The sequence below is a fragment of the Dermacentor variabilis genome, chromosome 3 (assembly GCF_050947875.1).
Source record: "Dermacentor variabilis isolate Ectoservices chromosome 3, ASM5094787v1, whole genome shotgun sequence".
Lineage (NCBI taxonomy): Eukaryota > Metazoa > Arthropoda > Arachnida > Ixodida > Ixodidae > Dermacentor > Dermacentor variabilis.
In genome coordinates this window covers 139,792,921-139,812,781 of record NC_134570.1, presented here as the reverse complement: position 1 = coordinate 139,812,781, position 19,861 = coordinate 139,792,921, and the positions used below count along the sequence as shown (strand labels likewise).

At 45.3% G+C, this 19,861-nt stretch overlaps 1 protein-coding gene across 1 annotated transcript in view; it reads right to left on the bottom strand.

Moving 5' to 3' along the window:
- The window catches only part of LOC142574784 (ATP-binding cassette sub-family A member 17-like), a 93,720-nt gene that overhangs the window by 28,919 nt on the left and 44,940 nt on the right, over positions 1-19,861 (bottom strand). The window contains exons 13-14 of the mRNA XM_075683798.1: positions 18,770-19,118; positions 5,230-5,360 (exon numbers count right to left, since the gene is read on the bottom strand). Of these exons, the coding sequence (XP_075539913.1) occupies positions 5,230-5,360; positions 18,770-19,118 (480 nt within the window). The remainder of the gene's footprint in view (positions 1-5,229; positions 5,361-18,769; positions 19,119-19,861) is intronic.

The following is a 19,861-nucleotide window of genomic DNA, read 5'->3' as shown; positions in this document are numbered from 1 at the left end:
TGAACGTAAAGCACCTCCACCAGATGTCACGTGGAGTGACGTGTGAAGAACACAGGAGCAGTACTGTGAACGACAAAACTAACATTTATTGGGCGAACCTGTGCCCAGAAAACAGGCTACACTTATAGCACAACGATAGCGGCGAAAGCGGTCGGCGATCGTCGAAAATCTCATCAGCGAGTCCAGCGCCTCGGCTTTTATACAGCAGTCATCGAATGTTCCAGACTAATCTTTAGGACCCGTGTGCCTTCCACAAAGTTCTACACCATTCGCGTCACGTGATAAAATCAGATAACACAAGGTTCAGCGACAACAGACAGCGGATAGAAGCATCGATAACTTTCCGGAAACTTCGGATACATGCAGGCGCGTCCTGCGCTGTGCGATAACATTTGTTAGACGGCGAAATGTGGTCGCCCGATAAATATAAGTACACGTGTCAATATCATGAAAAATATTTATCCAAGGAAAAAAATAATTGCATTCTTGAAATCAGCTGGTAAAACTATATTAACTGACATGACATGACAAGAACTTTATTTGAGTCCTGATGGACTGAGATCTTGTGGAGCCAGAACCGAAGGCTCCCGAAGATCAATGCGGTGGCTCGGCCCATGATGGAACCGGTAGATCAAGCCCCCTGCCCCCCCCCCCACGCTATGTCGTGGGCTCTCTGGACAGACTGGAGTTGAACGTGGAGATTGCTGCTCTTGAGAGATTCCTGCCGTTGTTCTTTCGTAATGGGTGGAGAGGCGTTAAGGGCTGGGCACAGCCAGAGCATGTGGTCAAAAGAGCATGAGTCATGACCACCTTTGGGGCACGACTGTGAGTGTTCAGGATCTACCTTGTCAAGGGATCGAGGAGTGGGATACGAACGGGTTTGCAGGAGTCTGAGTGTGGTAGCCTGAGGTTTGTTCAATTTGGGGTGAGGGGGTGGAAGCGTCTTCTTGCCTAGTCGATAATGGGAAACAATTTCGTGGAAAGTACATAATGGATCTTTGTTTATGTTGACCTCATTCCAAGCCTGGCTACCCGCGACAGCGCGGTGCGTGAAATCGCGCGCTCTTCGTTGTGCCTGCTCGTTAGGATTACATCCAAGCTGGTTAATTGAGCTATCTAGATGGGCTGGGAACCACGAGATTTGGTATCCTCCTTCGCTGCTCTCCCTAGTCCTTTGAAGTGTTTTAATCGCAATACTGTTCGCCTGTTCAGATATGATAGCGGACGAGAAGGATCTAACCACCATGCGTGAGTCCGAGAAGACGATAGCGGAAACTTTTGAGCTGTGAAAAGCCAGAGCGATCGCCGCTTCCTCCGCCACACGGGCAAACTTCGTATAAACAGAGGCTACATTGACCAGGTTGCCCCCTGCGTCTACCACCGAGACAGCGAACTTATCTCCGCTGTCATATCTGGCAGCATCGACAAAGAGGGCATCTAGTTTTTGCTGATTGATCTTTTTAAGGACGAACTTGGCTCTCGCGAATCTTCTACCCTCGTGATGCACTGGGTGGATGTTTCGCGGGACGGGGTAAACTATGATGCGACTTTTGGTTTCCCGGGTCAAACTAACTTTGGTCGCTGGTTCATGTCTGGGTTGGATTCCCGCTTCTTCTAAAATCTTTATCCCTGGCTTAGTGGATGAAAGTCTCATTATCTGAGCCGCTGTGTGAGCTTCTATTAGCTCATCGATGGTGTTATGGAGTCCTAGCTCCAGCAGCTTCGCAGTGCTTGTGGACTGCAGAAGGCCGAGCACGGGCTTGAGGCCGGTTCTGATTAGGGAGTCGAGCTTGGCTTTTTCCGCTTTACCCCAATTAAGGTACTTCGTGATGTAGATGACATGACTCAGGAAGAATGCCTGATAAGCTCTGAGCAAATTGTCCTCTTTGAGACCGCCTCTTCGATTTGAGACGCGGGCTACAAGTCTTAGGATATTATTAGCCTGTCCAGTGAGCCTGTTGAGGGCCGTCGAGTTACAGCCCTTGGCATCAATGAGGAGTCCTAGAATTTTGACCGAATCCTTCCTCGGTATGGGATGCCCATTTTTAGCTCGAATTTATATCGGCAGAGTTTCCAGAGGTGCAAGATTTCTGACCCCCAGTCTGGACTTGTGGTATAACAGTAGCTCTGATTTAGCGGGGGAGAGTTCAAGGCACGTGTTTGAAAGAAAATCTTCGGTAGCATCCAACGCGCTTTTTAATATTAACTGCGCAAATTTTATTCAAATTGTTTAAAAAGTACTAACTCTATTGACGATACTAAAAATATGACGATGGCTAAGCGATATCTTTTGCTAGCATCTTGTCCACTTCTGCCTTGATGACTTGGCGCTCCAGTGCGGGAGCTCGGGAGTGTCGTCGATGAATTGGCTGAACATTTCCGAAGTGAAGGCGGTGTTTGACAAGTGATGTATGGCTCAAAGGGACTTTATTTAGGTCATAAATGTCTCCATAAAGATACAATAAGTTAGGGAGTGCTTCAGCTTTGCCAGGCAACAGGTCCGGGGCAATCATTTTTTCAATATCCTGGTTAGAACAACTGGCAGACTTGCTAGGCTCACAAAAGTCGTCTACGGCAAAAGTTTCAACGTAGCGATCCGATAAAGCGATAAGTCTTGGCCAGTGTTATCCCCGTGGGTAGCCATTGCTTTGTGTAGCCAAATTCACCACGAGAAGGCACGTGCGGTTGGCGGTGACAGTACGGTATGAGGGACGATGACGTTGTGCGTGAGAACAACGGAAGTAACAGGCGCAGCGATGTAATCACTATCTGGAACTGGCGGAGAAGATTCGATGTACGTCAGATGTACATTCTATGAACAGTTCGATGTACGTCAGAACGTGCGGTGGCGCATGAACAAAATCAGTCGTACTTAGACGAATCTCAGGTGGAGCAGGAGGACCGGCGAAGAGAGGCAGGTCAAGGTGGACAGTACTTGCGGAACAATCGATGTGCGCAATATGACCAGAGAGAAAGACTAGGCCAAGTTTCAGGTCATGTGGGCAGTGAAAATGACGTCAGTATGGTCACCGGAAATGCTTAAGTGGGCAGTAGACATTTCGACTACCCCAACCGTTCTGCCGTCGGCGATGCATACGACCTGAGTGATGGCAGGTGCGAGAACTTCCTTTAGATGATGGGGAAGGTGAGGGTTCATAATGGAGATGTATGCGCCGGTATCTATGAGTGCTGTGACAGATGTGTCATCTACTTGGACATCTAGGAGGTTGTGCCTTGTTAATAGCGTCAGCGGAGGATTTTGCGGTAAATTGGACAGTGCAGCACCACCTCGATGTGCCGCATCGTCTAGTTTTCCGGCAGGGTGGGTCCTGAGTACGGCGGCGGAGCGGCGAAGTTGGGGCGGACGTGGCTGACGACGTTATGGTGAGGGCGTAACAGCGGCCAGCACAAGAGGCGTCGGAAGGATTCCGGTAATGGGAAGGAAAAGGCGGGCTCCGGTAGGCATGGTCATAGAACGAGGCATACTGGCGTCAGGGTGATTAACAGAGCAGGCGGTATTCGGTAGGCGGGATAATTGATAGGCGACACGGCGGGTCTTTCTGTAGCTCGGAGCGGTGGCATTCCTTTATGATGGTTTTGACAGTAGAAACGTTGTTCAAAACCAGGAGATTAAACGCCTCATCCCCAATGCCTTTGAGGATATGTCCTACCATGTCGGACTCTGCCACGGACGTGTCTAAAGGGCGAGGGCGTCTTGAATATAGGAGACATACTACTCGGTAGCACTTTGGGAGCGGATAGCGAGCTGCTTTTTGTCAGCTAGCTGTCGACCAAAGGGATTACGAAAAGGTTGGACAGATTGTGCTTGAATAGCTCCCAGCTAATAAGTTTGTCTTCAAGTTTTTGGAACCAAACGCGCGGAGTTCCGTCCAGATAGAAAATGACATTGGCGAGTATTACAATCGGGTCCCACCTGTTCCCCTTACCGACACGTTCATACATGCTCCGCCATTTTTCTACGACCATACCATTGAGATCGGATAAGCTACCGGGGTCATGCGGACGTGGAAGGGCAACATACTGGGTCTGCGTAGCCGACGGTGCTGGTGCAGGCGTAGACGACGTGTCGTCTCCAAGAGGCATTGTCACAAGCTGGTTGTGACGTCCGCTGCCCGGCTCCGTTGCGAAAGAGACGGGTACCCCGCACTTCAACCAAATGTAACGAGTATGAAACTATTTACAGTATATTTACAAAGAACGAACGTTCGAGGGGACGGAGGAGATCCCAACCCGGCTGTGTCCATTTTTCGTCGTCTTCAGGACCGTTGTCGTTCTCTTCTTGCGTCTCATCGTAACACTACTTTAAGTGCCTCGTACCTCCTTGAAGTGATTAAAGGCTCGCTATATTTAGTGACTTTCTCGCTTGGGTGGTCATGCAACGCCCAGAGAACATATACGCAGTAACCACTAAATGACGGCGTTATTTCACTGCGTACCCATCAGTGGTTGAACATGCGTGAGATGTTGCAGGCACACATGCGTCTTATGCCGAAACGTGGTGCTCATGTAGCAGCGTGCCTTCACTGCACGCCGCTACAGACGTTGAGGATAACGGAAAGCGCATTGGCAGTGTATGTATGTTTACTGTAATGTGCCGCTTTAGGTTGGTCGGTTAGGTTTAGCACTGAAAACAGCGCAAAAGACACGGGCAACTGAAAGTTTTATATACAGGGTGTTTCAGCGAACACTTTCAAAAATCTTTAAAGGTTGCATGTGGCAGATATCACAATTCTAGTTCATGAGCTGGTCTACTCGAAGGGGCGGACGATACTTGCACGAAAAATTGAGATGCAAAATCGGCTAATTCATAAAAATAGCTAATTAGTTTTAGCTAATTACATTATGGCTGATATTGCAATTAAGAAATTCTAGACGTGGAGTTAGCAAGGCGAATCTACTTGGAACGAATTTTCAAGATGGCAACAGTTTCAAGATATAAATTCCCGAACTTTGCGGAGAAATGCATTGGTGTTCCAGTTAATTTGTTAACAAAACGTCGTTTCATGTACTGAAGCACATGTACTGAAGCAAGTGAAGAAGCCATTATCGTTAACAGCAACATCAGGGATTACAAAATTTACCCGTTCATGTATTTTTGCGCTTTCTTTATCATGGTTACTGCTCCCCAACATGTCTACGGCAGCGTTCCTTTTCCCCGACCATCTATGCACTCACAGCCTCGACGCAACTACATTAAAGTTAACTCACCCGTTGCTGCGGAAAACCGCACCGAAGACGTAGTGTTGTGTGTAGGCGACGTAGTCCAGCATGGCCTGACTGAGCAGTACATCGCGAGCATTCCCGTTGTACACAGTCACGACCGCGCCTTCGTCATGAAGCTGCAGTAAGAATACATACGGTTTACAAATAATTAATTAACTAATTAATTAATTACATACATAATAATTATTTATTATATTAATTAATTATTCATTTATTTACAGTGCCCACGAGCAACTAAGGTGTGAGTGCTGCCTCTCCATCCCGCATGCATAAAATAAAAGAAACAAAAAGAGAACAAAAAAGACGGCAGGGGAATATAAGTAAAAGGAAACAATTAATAAAAAGCAATTTTGAAAAGAAGGCTGTACATAGAACAAGGTGCACGGATAACACAAAATAAAGAAAGGAGGAGAGGGGCAGTTGAACAATGCGTGAATCTATAACACAACGCAGAGCTGGGAAATGAATGACAGCGAGTTATGAAAAATATCGAGATCATGAAAATAAGCTTTATAAAGACTAGGTATACTGTGGACGGATGAGTGTGCGTGATGACAAGCAGGAACATGGAGAGGTCTATGCTCTCTAGTGATCTTGCTCTTAATACGAAACACGATACAACATAGGTATTCGGGGCAGGTGAGGATACCGTGAAGGAGTTTGAAAAGAAACAGAACGTGAGCGCCATTACACCAGCAGCAAAGTAACGGAAATGACAATAATGTAGCAGTGCTAGGGCAAGGTCCAGTGTCTGTGTTACCAACGCGGTGATGAAACATGTGTTTAGAAAGCTTTTATGGACCCGATCTATACTCTCCCTTTTGGATCTGGAAATGCCATTCCAGACGACTGACGCGTATTCGAAATGAGGAACACAGAGTGTTGTGTAGAACTTGTGGGTCTGTTAAGGAGTATTGAATTCCCTCGATAGTCAGAAAGTAGAGCCAAGAAGGTACATATCCCGAATTTTAACGCTTTTCTTTTTTGTGAGCTGAAAAGCGTAAGGTTGTATCAGAAAGCACACCGACATTATTGATCTCACAGACTTTGCAATATGGTACAGAATCTTTAGACTAATAAAAAGAAAAGAGAGCTGTTGTGCATGTGAAAGTCATGGATTTGGTCTTAGTAGCATTCAAGATGAGGTTATTATCTTTCTGCCATCTCGAAAAAGGAAAGAGATGTGACTACAGGATGCGACCGCCATTAACAGTATAAATTCCCTTGAAAACCTTGGTGTCATCCGCATATAGAAGGAAAGAATTCTGAATAGGTGGGAAAGAAAGCTACCCTAATATAACTTTAAAACGAAGTGTTGCTAATAAATGCTGTTCCTTGAGGGACGCCGCTTGCTGCCATGTACGCACAAAGGTGTTTGGCTAAATAAGAGAAAATGACACATCCAGCAAATCGTAGCAATTGCTACAAAGGTTTCAATTGTAGCAATCCTTTGTAGCAATTGCTGTGATTTGGTGGATGTCGCATTTTTCATTAATTACTGCTCTCCACCTTGCGGGTTGTGACAGAACTTCAGTAAAGTGGAAAGTTGGGCTAGTTGGTGAGTGATCATCATACCTTGCTGGTGAAGCAGCGTACTGACACGGACACAGTGAAGACAAACAGGAAAAGACAACACTCGCTGTACTCGCAACTATTTTATTTCAGAACACATACTTCATATTTATATACCTGCGCACCCTCAGGCGTAAAAAAAAATCAAGGCAAGGTTAAAGGCATTTTTAAAAAAATCATTTGCCCGCGCATACTTGGGCGACAAACATATAGCACCTATCTATCATGGTGTGCAATCCTATCGTAATTTGTTGCAACCCTAACAACCATTTTTATTACACAATTTTTTTTCTCTTCTTTTTAGTGTACTTCCAAAAAGGCAACCTCACCATGGCTTAGATGTACAGATGGCTGACTGATACAACCCTCTCCCCTCTTGTGAATATGAAAGGCTTCGATTATTTCCCTGGTTAGCTGATCCTTATGCTGTGATAAAACTGTGGTATCATTGTAAAGCGGCCAGCACCCATGTTGTGAGCAGTGCCCCTTAATGTGGGAATGAATGTTTCCCCCCAGTGACCTTTTGTGCTCCAAAAGTCTCGTGTTTACACACCGACCCGTTTGGCCGATGTATACTTTTCCACACGATATGGGCAAACAGTAGACTGCAGATGACCCGCACTCGACAAGTTTTTCTTTATGATTGACTGTGCACTTACGACCATTTACTTTTACTTTTGTTGAAACTCAACGATCCAGTCCCATATATAGGTGCCATATGTTTGTCGCTCGAGTATGCGCGGGCGAATGATTTTTTATAAAATGCCTTCAATCTTGCCTTGATTTTCTTTGACGCCTTAGGGTGCGCAGGTATATAAAAATGAAGTACGTGTTCTGAAATAAAATAGTTGCGAGTGCAGCGAGTGTTGTCTTTTCCTGTTTGTCTTCACTGTATCCGTGTCAGTGCGCTGCTTCACCAGCAAGGTATGACGTTCGACAGAACTATTATGTCAAAGATGTTTGGCCATCGAACACAGCACAACGTGATCTATCAAGAAGATATAACATGGTAGCTATCAGGAAATTGTGGAGGGGGACAGGACACGGAAAGCTTCAAGCACTTAAAGTGCTCCCCTCCCTCCATGCCACTCTCCCCATTGGCTGATGAGCTTTTCAACCAACAACGCAGCACTGGATGTAGGAACCGTCGTGTGCTGCTGACTGACACCACCGTTGAAACCTGAAGCTTTATATAAGGATGAGAAGTGGGCAACAAAACAGTCCACGACTGCTTGGACTTCGACTCCGCTGGAGTCAAGCAGGAGAAAACACTCTCTACGTTTTTGAATATAGTTCCAAAAATCTGCCTGTTTTTTAGATGCACACTTTTCCAAGAATGCAATGTATTAGTCATGATCCCACTTATAGAGGCGTTTGCAGAAAGCCGAAAAAAGGCGGAATTCTTCTCTCCAGTCATTAGGCACAGAACTTCTGGAATTACAGTGCGCGCGATATTTGATTATTTAGGGCAGTTATAAGTTCGGATGAGAACCAGTTGGTATATTTGGAGCGTGTGGGTCTCTGTTGCGGAATGTATTTGCGCATACTGCTCCGTAATCTAATCTACTTGGTCATCAACATAGATTTTGTCTGTAACCAGTGACCAATTGTTGGTGGACAAGAAATCATATAAACCAACGTGCAGCACTTGAAAGCCAAGCAAGATGATTAGTTTATGCCACTGGAAGAAGTCTGCCTCTGGGCTGACACAAAGACAGTATCTTTAGTGACGGACAAAATTTATCGGGGCGCACCTAATCTAACATAACCTAACCGGAGCAGAAAGTCCAACAAGAGGCTGCACTTGTTATCTATGTAATGATTGTAAAGAGAGTATCCAAGCGTGTTCCAATCAATTCCAGGTGTACTAAAACAATAATAGTATAAGTTTATTTGACCATCATTTCATACTTGATGACGCAAGGTGACCGAAGTAAGAACTGTCTTTCAACAGCTTGACAGTGCAACGGCACCCTTTAGGCAGCGGCATACAAAGTGACGTAATAAGAAAATACACAGAAGCGAAGCACTACTCGCGGCGATAAGACTGCGCTAAAGACACATATAAACATGTTACATAAAGGCTGCATCTGGCAACATATGTTTTAAATAAGAATAAAACCATACACACATGGCACGAGAAATAAATGATTCTAATAACTTACGCAATGCAATGACATGGCAAATGCACTAACAGAAAACATGGCAACAATGTCGAGTAATACCATAATTCTGCAAAGCGATTGGGCTTTTGTTACACAAAGAAATAACCAAGAAAAGTCAAGGAACGAAAGTAAGCTAGGAGTTTATGAAATGTGACATAATGGGGTGTTATATCTTGCCTCAATAGGTCATTAAGAAGTCTTGGAAGCTGATGTTCTTACGTTTGTAGACTATATGTTGTGTGAAATGTTTTAATTTCGAACGTGTCCTTATTTCTTGTTTTGTAGCATTGCTCACGCCTTTTCAGGTCTGAAAGATTTTGAAAAAGCATGTTTTAGTCAGATATTCCTGTTTAATTGTTCGACTGCGGAGACAGTCATTGTTTTTGTTAGTGGAATAATTTTGTGCTCTAAAGATGTTTTTCTTGTGGGATGTAACCTTGGTAATTTCTTTACAATCTGCATTGCTTCTTTTTAGTACACGTAATTTGTTCAGATTTTCCTGTGTTGTAATTCCCCAGATAAGGCTACAATAGTTAATGCGAGAGTGGAATAAAGGGTAATAAGCTAACACGGCAACACAATACGGTAAGATTTCATGGTTGCGATAGAGTAGACGAATTCTTTGCGACAACTTAGGAGGAATGTGGGCTACATGATTGTCCCAGGATATCCGCTGATTAAACACCATGTCCAGGGCTTTAAACTGCGGTACTATTTCCAGCGGACGAGATCTAAAGAATATTTATTTTGTCAAAATAACTTATTTATTCTCAAGTCAGGAATGTCAAGTTAAGAATTAGTGAATAACGATTATTCTGTGCTTGCTATGGGAGCACATTACAGTTTAAATAGAAGAGGCGAAACCATGTCAGACAGCGTACGGTGGAAAAGCGTTGGTTTGTGGATGATATGCAAAAGTAGATTTGTGCACAATCTCAGTGGGCCGATGATGGGTCGTACGCTGTCTGACATGGTTTCGCCTCTTCTATTTAAACTGTAATGTGCTCCCATAGCAAGCACAGAATAATCATTCTTCACTAATTTGGGAAATAAACACCTTGCTAAGGCCACTTAGAAGAACGCGAGGAGCCCCGTGGCGCAAGATGACGGAGCACAAGAAATGGCCAGCGACCTCAGAAGTGGTGCCGGATTGAAGAGGTGCAGTCTCGGCATAGTTTGTCGAGGGGTGGTCCAAAGAGTGGACAATTCAAAGGCGAGGAGTCTCGAAGACAAGGAACCATATGAATCAATACCAACAAACTCAAAAAATGGGTCCGGGCAAGGGAGAGGTAGTAGACCGCCAGGGGGGAGGGGAAATCGAGCGTTTTTGGAACTGACATGATGCAACGTATTTGGCGACCGTTGTCGATAGGAATGGCCAGGAGCAGCGGATATTGATGCGGTTGTAGGTCTTGTGGAAGCCTAAGGGGCCAGCCCAGACGTCATCGTTAAGCACCTTTAATGCTCGAAGGCGAAGACAGCGAGGTAGGACTCGGACCCACCTGTTGCCTGTCAGGGGGTAAACGTAGCGGAGTAACACACCATGGCACACCAGGCGGAATTGCGGAAGCTCGCGTCGTAAGCGGCTATTGGGTGGTTCGTTGAGTGAACCCACTAGGGCGATCCATGAGAGTTCGGCAATAAGGGTCTGCCCACTGAAGTAAGACGAAATCAGAGCGTGAACTTGGTCCAGGGGCGTCAGCGAGAGCTGGTGTGACGCAGACATAGCGTAAGGACGACTTGTTGGGGAAGACGCCGGTGGGTTACCGGGAGGAAGCGAGAGTGGGCAGCGAGACAATGCGTCTACATCATGATGACTTAGGCCAGAATTGTGCGTTATTGTAAAGTATTATTCCTGCCAGCGGAGTATGCAGCATCCTAACCATGACAGCTTCTTCATTGATGACAGCCAACACTGAACATGATGGTTCGTGAGGTTGGTTAAGTGGTGGCCGTAAAGGTATGGACCAAATTTCTGAATCGACCAAATGATAGCCAGGCACGCTTGCTCTGTGATGGCGTAGTTCGGCTCAGCCGGAGAGCGTGTTAGGCTGGATATGGTATCGCTTGCTCTTTAGAGGCTGCATTACGTTGCAGAAGTGCTGTTCCAATACCTTGTGCGCTTGCGTCATTATGGAGTATGGTGAGGGCTCTATCATCGAAGTGGTGAAGCACTGGTCCGCAAATAAGGTGTTGCTTAAGAGCTTGAAAAGCCAACTCGCAGTCGTCAGACCACATGAAAGAGGCACCGGCACCCAGTAGCTTGTGAAGAGGAGCCGCTATTGCAGCGAAGTTGCGCATAAATTGACGAAGATAGGACGCCAAGCCGAGGAAACTACGTAAATTTTTCTGTTGCTGTGGGCAGGGAAACTGGAGAACAGTAGTAATCTTTCCGTGGTTTGGCTGGATGCCATTCTCTGAGATGACGTGGCCGAATACTTTTATGCTTTAGCTGGCAAATGTGCTTTTTCTTGTGTTGACCTGTAGACCGGCATTCGCAAGGCACTTGAGAACTTCGTCTAAGGTTTGATGATGTTGGCTGAAGTTTGAGGAAAAGACCGCAGTATCATGCAGATAACAGAGGCAAGTCTTAAATTTTAGTTTACGAAGAACAATGTCTATCATGCGCTCAAATGTAGCTGGAGCGTTACATAGAGTAAAAGGCGCCAAGTTATATTCTTTAAGTCCGTCCGGTGTAGCGAATGCAGACTTTTTTTTTTGTCAGCCTCGTTCATCGGAATTTGTCAATTTCCTGATCGAAGATCCTGGATGCAGGATTACTCCAACCGCTGTAGTGTGTCCAAAACGTCGTCAATTCGAGGTGCGGGATATACATCATTGCGTGTGATCTTATTTAGCGCTCAATAATCGAGGTAAAAGCTAACAGAGACATTTTTTTTTCGTTTACCAGAACCACAGGAGAAGCTGAGGAGCTAGAAGAAGGCCGTATTAGCGTTCGCGCTCCGCACAACCATGTCAGCAACCTGTCGTTCAAAGGCATTCCGTTCGGACGGCGATACACGACAGGGGCGGCGTCGTATAATAGCAGAACTGTCGGTTTCGATGTGGTGTGCGTCAATAGACCTCTGGCTCAACACAGGGGAACAGCTATCGAAAGAGGTCTTGTGCTTTGCCAAAACAGTCGCTAAGGCTTCGGACTGAGCGGCTGTTAGGTCAGAACCGATGACTGCTGATAGAGGGAAAGGATCACCCAAAGCTGGGGTTGGTGCTGGCGATGAAGAAGGACAAAGCGTGACGATAAGATAAGTTGAGGGCCGTTGAGGGTTGCCAAAGTCATCCCTTTGTAGAACGTCACACGATCTAGGGTTTGTTGCAGGCACGCAGACAGAAGATGGCAGCCACGTGAAAACTAGACGAAACCAGCGGCGATGACAACTCCGTGAGAAATACAGCGGGAAGAAGGGGCGACTAGAACGTCTCCGTCGGCTACATGCCTGGATGTAACGGCTACAACGTCTTCGCGGCCAGGACGCAGGACATAGCCTACAGCGACAGCCGCGTTCAAGTATGAAGGTGAAGAGTCCGTAGCAGGTGCAAGCGATGTATCTGTAATGTGTAAAACATTCTACATAAGATGACGACTGAAGGAGAGTGTAGGAAGTCTCGACCCTGGATAAGTTTCTGAACACACGTGGGAAGGATGATTAACTCAATTCGGTGGCGAATGCCGTCGACGAAAACACGAGCAGTACACTGTACAATGAATATTTTATTAACACCGCGCTAAATAGGTCCATGAAAAGCGTTTTTACTTTCCGGAGCCGCGAACATAGCTGACTAAGAACAGGAACGGCGGTGCCGAAATCGTCGAGAGCTGACAGGGCAACAACTTCAACAGTTGCATAAAGTATGTTTGCCTGGCGAACAGGAGGAACTTGTGATGCCGATAGGAAGTAGTTCGCCCTCCAAAATGTCCAACAGTTAGTTTTCCGAGTGCTGGTCAACTAGGTGGGAAGTAGGGCCAAGCCTTGATGTAGAGCGCCGGTAGGGCGAAGGAGAACGTCTGGCCGAATGGTAACTATGAAGTAGATTCAGGCCAGCTGGAAGAGACAGAGAACGCTGCTGAGGGAACGAGTTCGGTCCGGGATAGTAGGTGTCAAGTCGGCGGGTGCAGTCTCTCTTATGTTCAGCATACCTTCGTTTTTCACCCTGCTTTCCACGGCGGCAGAAGCGAGCTATAGATATGGCTGCGTATACCGCATGTTAAAAAGCAAACCGGAAGAAGCGGACGCACTGAGGGTAGAATGGCGCAGCTAGCGCCGTGGTGCCAATCGAAGCCAAATGGTCATAGGTAACGTCAGTAGGCACAGAGGTCATCGCAGGTGTTGGTAGCGAAGCAACGTACGCGTACGTGGGTGTCGGGCGCGCTACGGATTAAGAGGCGTCGCGGGTCTCGTGGGTGTAGTCATCACTGTCAACTTTGCTTCGCGACTTCGTGCAAGTCGAAGGTTGGGGCTGCGACGCAGGCAGCATAAGAACGCCTGAAATCTTGCACTTCAAAATGCGAATGATGGTGCAGATGGTAGCACGCAGACCAGAATAAGGGGAAAACCCGAGTATTGCTGCTGTATTTTTGAAGACGAAGAGACTGCAGATTGTCTAGGCGCTGACACGTAGAAGTGATGTCTTGGACGGAAGACAGATTTGGCACGATTAAAGCGTTGAACGCGACAAAGCCAATGCCTTTTAAGATGTGTCGAACACGTTCGGCTTCCGTCACCCTATAGGGTTCGCACTGCGGCACGGAGCCAAGACATCCTCTATGTATGAGGTGTAAGACTCTTGTGGAAGTTGTAGGCGCGTGTCCAGCTTGTTTTTTGAAGACTTCTGCATGACCAGACGAGGAACAGAAGATTTGCCGCAGCTCGGTGGTAAACTTTGACCAATCCGCGATGTCGGATTCGCGGTTGAAATACCACGTCTTCGCAGCCACAGTCAAATAAAATGCAACGTGCCTAAAATTTTGACTGTCGGTCCGCCGATTGTACAAACCCGCGCGGTCGTAGTTGAAAAGTCATTCGTCGATGTCGTCACTGCAGAGTCCCAGAAACACAGGGGGATCGCTTTCAGGGCTCGTCATAGTATAAGAGGGCATCGCCGCTTTTGACACTTTGCATTGACACTTTTCATCTAATTATAATATTTGAGAAGTTGAATAATTAATAAGAGTAATTATTTAAGTAGATAGAATGAAAAAAGTCTGAACATCTCCAATCGACGGCCAACAACGTTACCTTGGTTCTGTCCGGCAACGTGGCATTCGCACATTTTAAAGCTGTGGCTAAAGTTGGCTAGCGAATTTGTATGTATGTATGCTTTATTTCCACAAAAACTAAATACAGCTTTGCGGGGTTAAAGTGGGGGAAAAAGCTGCTCGTAGCAGCTTGACCAGCCCCAAATACCCGTAATACAAAAAAAAAAAAAATAAGGGAGCAGCAAAGCGGAAATACAGTTTTCCCAAGTACTTACGTATTCAAGCACTAAAACATATCATACATACGCATCGCAAATCAGGCGAGGAAGAAAATACAACAAAAGCAAGATGTGAGCAAGCAAGCAAGCAAAAACACAAAATCTCACTGCACTTCAAAAGCACATAGGCATTGTACAACTCGCATATGAGAGATAAAATCAAGAATATCAGGAGGAGAACAAGTTGCAATATCAATTTTATTAACAATAAGATCGTTTAATAACCGAGGTAGCCTGGAGCACAGCATTTGTGATACGTAGTTTGTGCGCGATTTTGGTACGTTCCAGTACTCTGGCTTTCTTGTGCTGTATGGAGTTTCGTGTAGTTTTAAGTTAGCCATAAAGGTAATGTAGCTTATGTTCTTTTTCTGTTCATTTTTATACGCAAGCACTAAACGATACTTTAAAAGGGCCTGTACTTTCCATGTGTTAAGTTTATGAAATAAATAAGCTGAAGGGAAATCGCATGGTTTATTGCAAATAGCGCGAAGAGCCTTCTCTTGCAGTATGTACAGCCTGTTGATATTTGTGTCAGAAGTGGTAGCCCAGACAGAACAACAATAATTTAAATGGCTGAGAAATAGTGAATTAGATAACAAGCACTTAATAGAGCGAGGAAGATAGTTCAAGGAATAAAATATTCCAGTGATTTGAGAAAGCTTAGTAGCAAGAAAATCTATATGGCTCTGCCACGTCATAGTATGATCAAAAAATACACCTAGCGATTTTACCGAGTGTACAAGTTCAATTTTAGAATTGTTCATTAGCAAATCTTCCTCTAGAGTAATTTGCGTGTTCTTAGCGCGAAATAACACCGCCTTAGTTTATTGCGAATTGATAGTCAAACCGTTGGCAAATGACCATGCGTATAGTTTATTCAAAACTGCATTAGCTTTTATTATCAATTCGGCAGGGCGGTTAGATGAAAAGAATAACGTAGTGTCATCAGCATAGATTACGTAACGCGTATCAACATCAATGTTTACTAAATCGTTAATAAAGATATTAAAGAGGAGGGGCCCTAAAATACTGCCCTGGGGTACACCTACATTGACCGACCGAACTTCAGATTTAAAGCTATTGAATTGTACAAACTGCTTTCTATGACCAAGATACGACCTAATCAAGTCAAGTGCATTGCCGCGTATACCGTAGTGGTTTAACTTACTAAGCAAGAGATCATGATTTATAGAATCGAAGGCTTTTGAAAAATCGACAAATACTCCCAATGTTAGCAAACGTTCCTCAAAATTATTTAGAATGAATTCTTTCTGTTCAAGCAAAGCTAGCTGTGTTGACATATTTTTCCGGAAAGCATACTGATGCTCAGTTATCAAGTTGTGCTTGTCCAGAAAGTCTCATATTCTGCAAAAAATTATTTTTTCGAAGCACTTCGAAAATATAGGGAGAATAGACACAGGTCTATAATTAGGTAAGGCAGTTTTGTCACCTTTCTTGAATAATGCAACTACTTTGGCCATCTGCATTTTATACGGGAACACACCGGTAGAAAGGCAGATATTATAAATATGGGCTAGTACTGGAGCGATGATATGTATTGCAAATTTCACAGGCTTGATTTTAATGTTATCAGCATCGCAGGAATTGCTATTGTTTAGTGCGGAGAACAGTAAAATTACTTCTGTAGTGTTCGTGGGACGCAAAAGAATTGAATGCACACAGTTCGTTGTAATGAAACGGCAGGCGTTTTCATTCACATTGCGTTTAGGTAGATTAGTAAAATAATTATTAAAACAGTCGGCCAACTTCTCGTCGGGTATGTCCGCTCCATCGGAAATTATACGCAACCCTGCCGCTGAATTGGGCACTCTTTTCAGCAAAGAATTAAGCCAATGCCATATCTTATTGCTGTCATGGCTGCAAGATGCGAAGGATTGCTTATAAAATGCAGTTTTCGCAGCACGTAATTCCTTAGTTAAGCGATTTCGAAATGATTTAAACACTCTTAAATCATCAGGATCCCGAGATGTGATGAATTTATTGAATAACCTAGCCTTTTCTTTTATCTTTTTAAATAATTGAATAGTAACCCAGGGTTTACGTATCCTTGATGGAGCGGACACTTTAGGAACGGAAGGAAAATGTTTAACATAATAAGAGATGAACGTTTCCAGAAAAGCACCGTGAGCGCGATCAGCACTTGTAGCAGCAACAACACTGTCCCACACTACGTGACGTAAGTCATCGCGAAAACACTCTAGCCGTTCTTCAGTTATAATTTGCGAAAAGCAAACTCGTTCTGGTGATCTTTTATCTTTCCGTTTGACAGTGAGGAATACAGGCATGTGATAGCTCAAGCTGTATAAAATAGTGCCACATTTAACACTGTTTGATCCGTAGTTAGTAATGAACAAGTCAAGGCATGTGGACGTATCACAGGTAATTCTGGTAGGAGTATTGATAACATTGGAACACCCATACGTTTTTAAAAGCAATTCAAAATCACGTGTGATATTGCAGTCAACCAGCATGTTTATATTGAAATCGCCACCACAAATCAATTTATACTGTAATTCAACAATGTATTTTAATAATTTCTCAAAAAAGAGAAAAAAGCCTTGGAGACTACCTCGCGGTACTATCGCGCGGTGCCATGCAAAGCGGAAATTATTTACACGCGTCCATTCTTTCGCAGCTCTTAGGAGCATTCGGTTCTGCGCAGTCAGGTTTTCCGTAATAAGCATTCCATGCTGAGCACTTGACAAAACCCTCTTTTTGTTCAGCCATTGTTCCCTTGTTGACTGGTTGGAAAAGCGTATGATAATGCCGGGAGGCCTGTCGCCTCTGGTCTGAAGCCGGCGAATCGAGGTAACAGTTTGTTCAGTCAAAGCGGCAAGTTGCAATTTTGATGCAATGACATTCATTTTATCTATAACACACTCGTTGTTGTCTTGATTAGCACCGTGAACCTCAATATTTAGTTTTCTGCTGTCGTACTCAAGTTCACTTATCGAGGAGCGCACTGAAAGCAATTCTGCGCTCATGTTTTGCTCCTCTAGTTTGCAAACTTTGTTCTTGAGCGCCTTTAGTTCATTGTCATGCTTCGCAACGGCCTCAAGAATTTTGTCATACTTGGTTGATAACAGACTCACCGATTCCTCAATATCGTTTACCGTTTGCTTGAAGGGCAGTAATTCATCAAGTTTCCTGCTTATCTCAACCAGCATCGTGGCTATTTTGCCATCAGTTTCCTTTGGCACTGCCGGGACAGCCGGGACACACACACACACACACACACACACACACACACACACACACACACACACACACACACACACACACATATATATATATATATATATATATATATATATATATATATATATATATATATATATATATATATATATATAATGTGCGTGTGTGTGTGTGTGTGTGTGTGTACGAACGCGTGCACACATACGCGCTCAAGCTCTCCCATATCCTCTCTAGCACAAACATGTAACCAGCTTCTCCCACTACCCGCCGTGGTTGCTCAGTGGCTATGGTGTTGGGCTGCTGAGCACGAGGTCGCAGGATCCAATCCCGGCCGTGGCGACCACATTTCGATGGGGGCGAAATGGTAAAACACCCGTGTACTTAGATTTCGGTGCGCGTTAAAGAATCCCAGGTGGTTGAAATGTCTGGAGTCCTCCACTACGGCGTGCCTCATAATCAGAAAGTGGTTTTGGCATGTAAAGCCCGATAATTTAATTTTCTTAGCTTCCCCCACGCTGCACTAGCGCACCTTTTCTCACTTTGGCGCTCCTAATGCTAACGCATTAAACATTTCCGGAGCGGAAGCTCCCGTAGCTTCTAACCAGCAGAGGTGACGCTAGACACTTTGACACTGAAATAGATCCTTGTCGGCGGGAGTTCACCCACAGATCAAGCGATTTCGCTCTGGTAATGTAAATGACAAGATAGTTGGAAAATAAGAGTTGGCCGACGTTTCCGACGAAAGTATTACTTCCGGCTGAGTATCGATGACGTTATCTCCAATAAAATTCGCGAACTTCAGGAGTCTTTTTTTCAACCTAGAACTAGTAACACAAAGGTAAGCGTCGACCAATATCTGTACGGGAAAATTAGCCCTATGTTAACATCGCGGAAAGTGTAAAAAACGCGCTTTCATTATTATTTTTTTTTTTGGCTATAAGTTAACGTTTCATCGCGCCAATCCAAAGACGGCGTTGGTCCGGTTTCACTTTCGGGATATCGTTTCCACTCCAGATCCTTTTTTTTTTTTTTGAGAACCTCCGCGGCTCGCAAAGTGTAATATGCGCTGCACTCGCCAGCTGCTGGTAGTAGTGGGTGATGTTCCTCGAGGCGCCGTCATCGTCGAGGAAGGTGGCCGCGTGCGGGTAGTGGTCGCGCAGCGACACGGGCAAGCGCACGATGTCTGCGGGCGCGGGCTCCTGCTCGAACATGTCGGCGCTCATCCACTGGAAGGCGGCCACCAGCAGCAGCGGGGAAAGCAGCCAGCCGAGCAGCACGTACATCGCCCACCCGCGGCGCAGGAAGAGGCCGCGCTCATCCATGAGCACCTGGGCGGCGGCCGACCACGAGCCAGGCTTCTCTCCGCGGATAGTGATCAACTTGGCCAGGTCGGCCGCTGCATATCGCGCCACCGAGCGAGCTTGCCTACAAATTAGTAGGCAAGGACTGCACAGCGTCGATGTGCTTCGTGTATTTATTTTTAAATAATTTTTGTCCTTCTAGAAGCCGTCAGGATTTACAGTGAGAAGGGGCAAAAAACACAGGCTCAACTTCAATTGACACTTACTTAATGAGAAGCATGCTTAGTTTGGTAGAGACAGGTTGTTACCGATCATGTAACTGTCGTGCAGTGAACAGTTAGATGTTTTTCGCAACGTGTTTTAATCTCACTCAGGGCGCAGTGCATGGGGGTGTTTTCTGTTGTTGTGGTACCCAACAATACAAGTTAGCGTCAAAGATGTTCAGTGAAGAGCGGCACACGCCTAAAGGCACATACTCAGGGGCACATGCCCATGCAAACGGCCCACAATTTAAGGCTGCGTGACCTTCGGGAACTACCAAGGAAAACGTCCGAATGCCCCTTAGAGTAAACTGGGTACAACTCATCCGGGATGCTTCACATTACCGCATATCGATTACCAAAGAAGGATGAGCGTTAAGGGTGAGCATCTTGGTTCGAAATGAAGATCGGGAAGGTGGTCCCAGTTATGGCTAGTCTTTTGGGAGAAATGAGCCAAAGTACTAAGCGATGTCGGCCGAGGGATGATCAACTCTGGAAAATAAAGGAGTGCTTTATCGGGGGCCGAATTCACAAATCTTTTCGTGATATTTGTCACTGGCTGGCCACCTTCGTTAATAGTAACCACATTATCAGGATTGGATGGAAT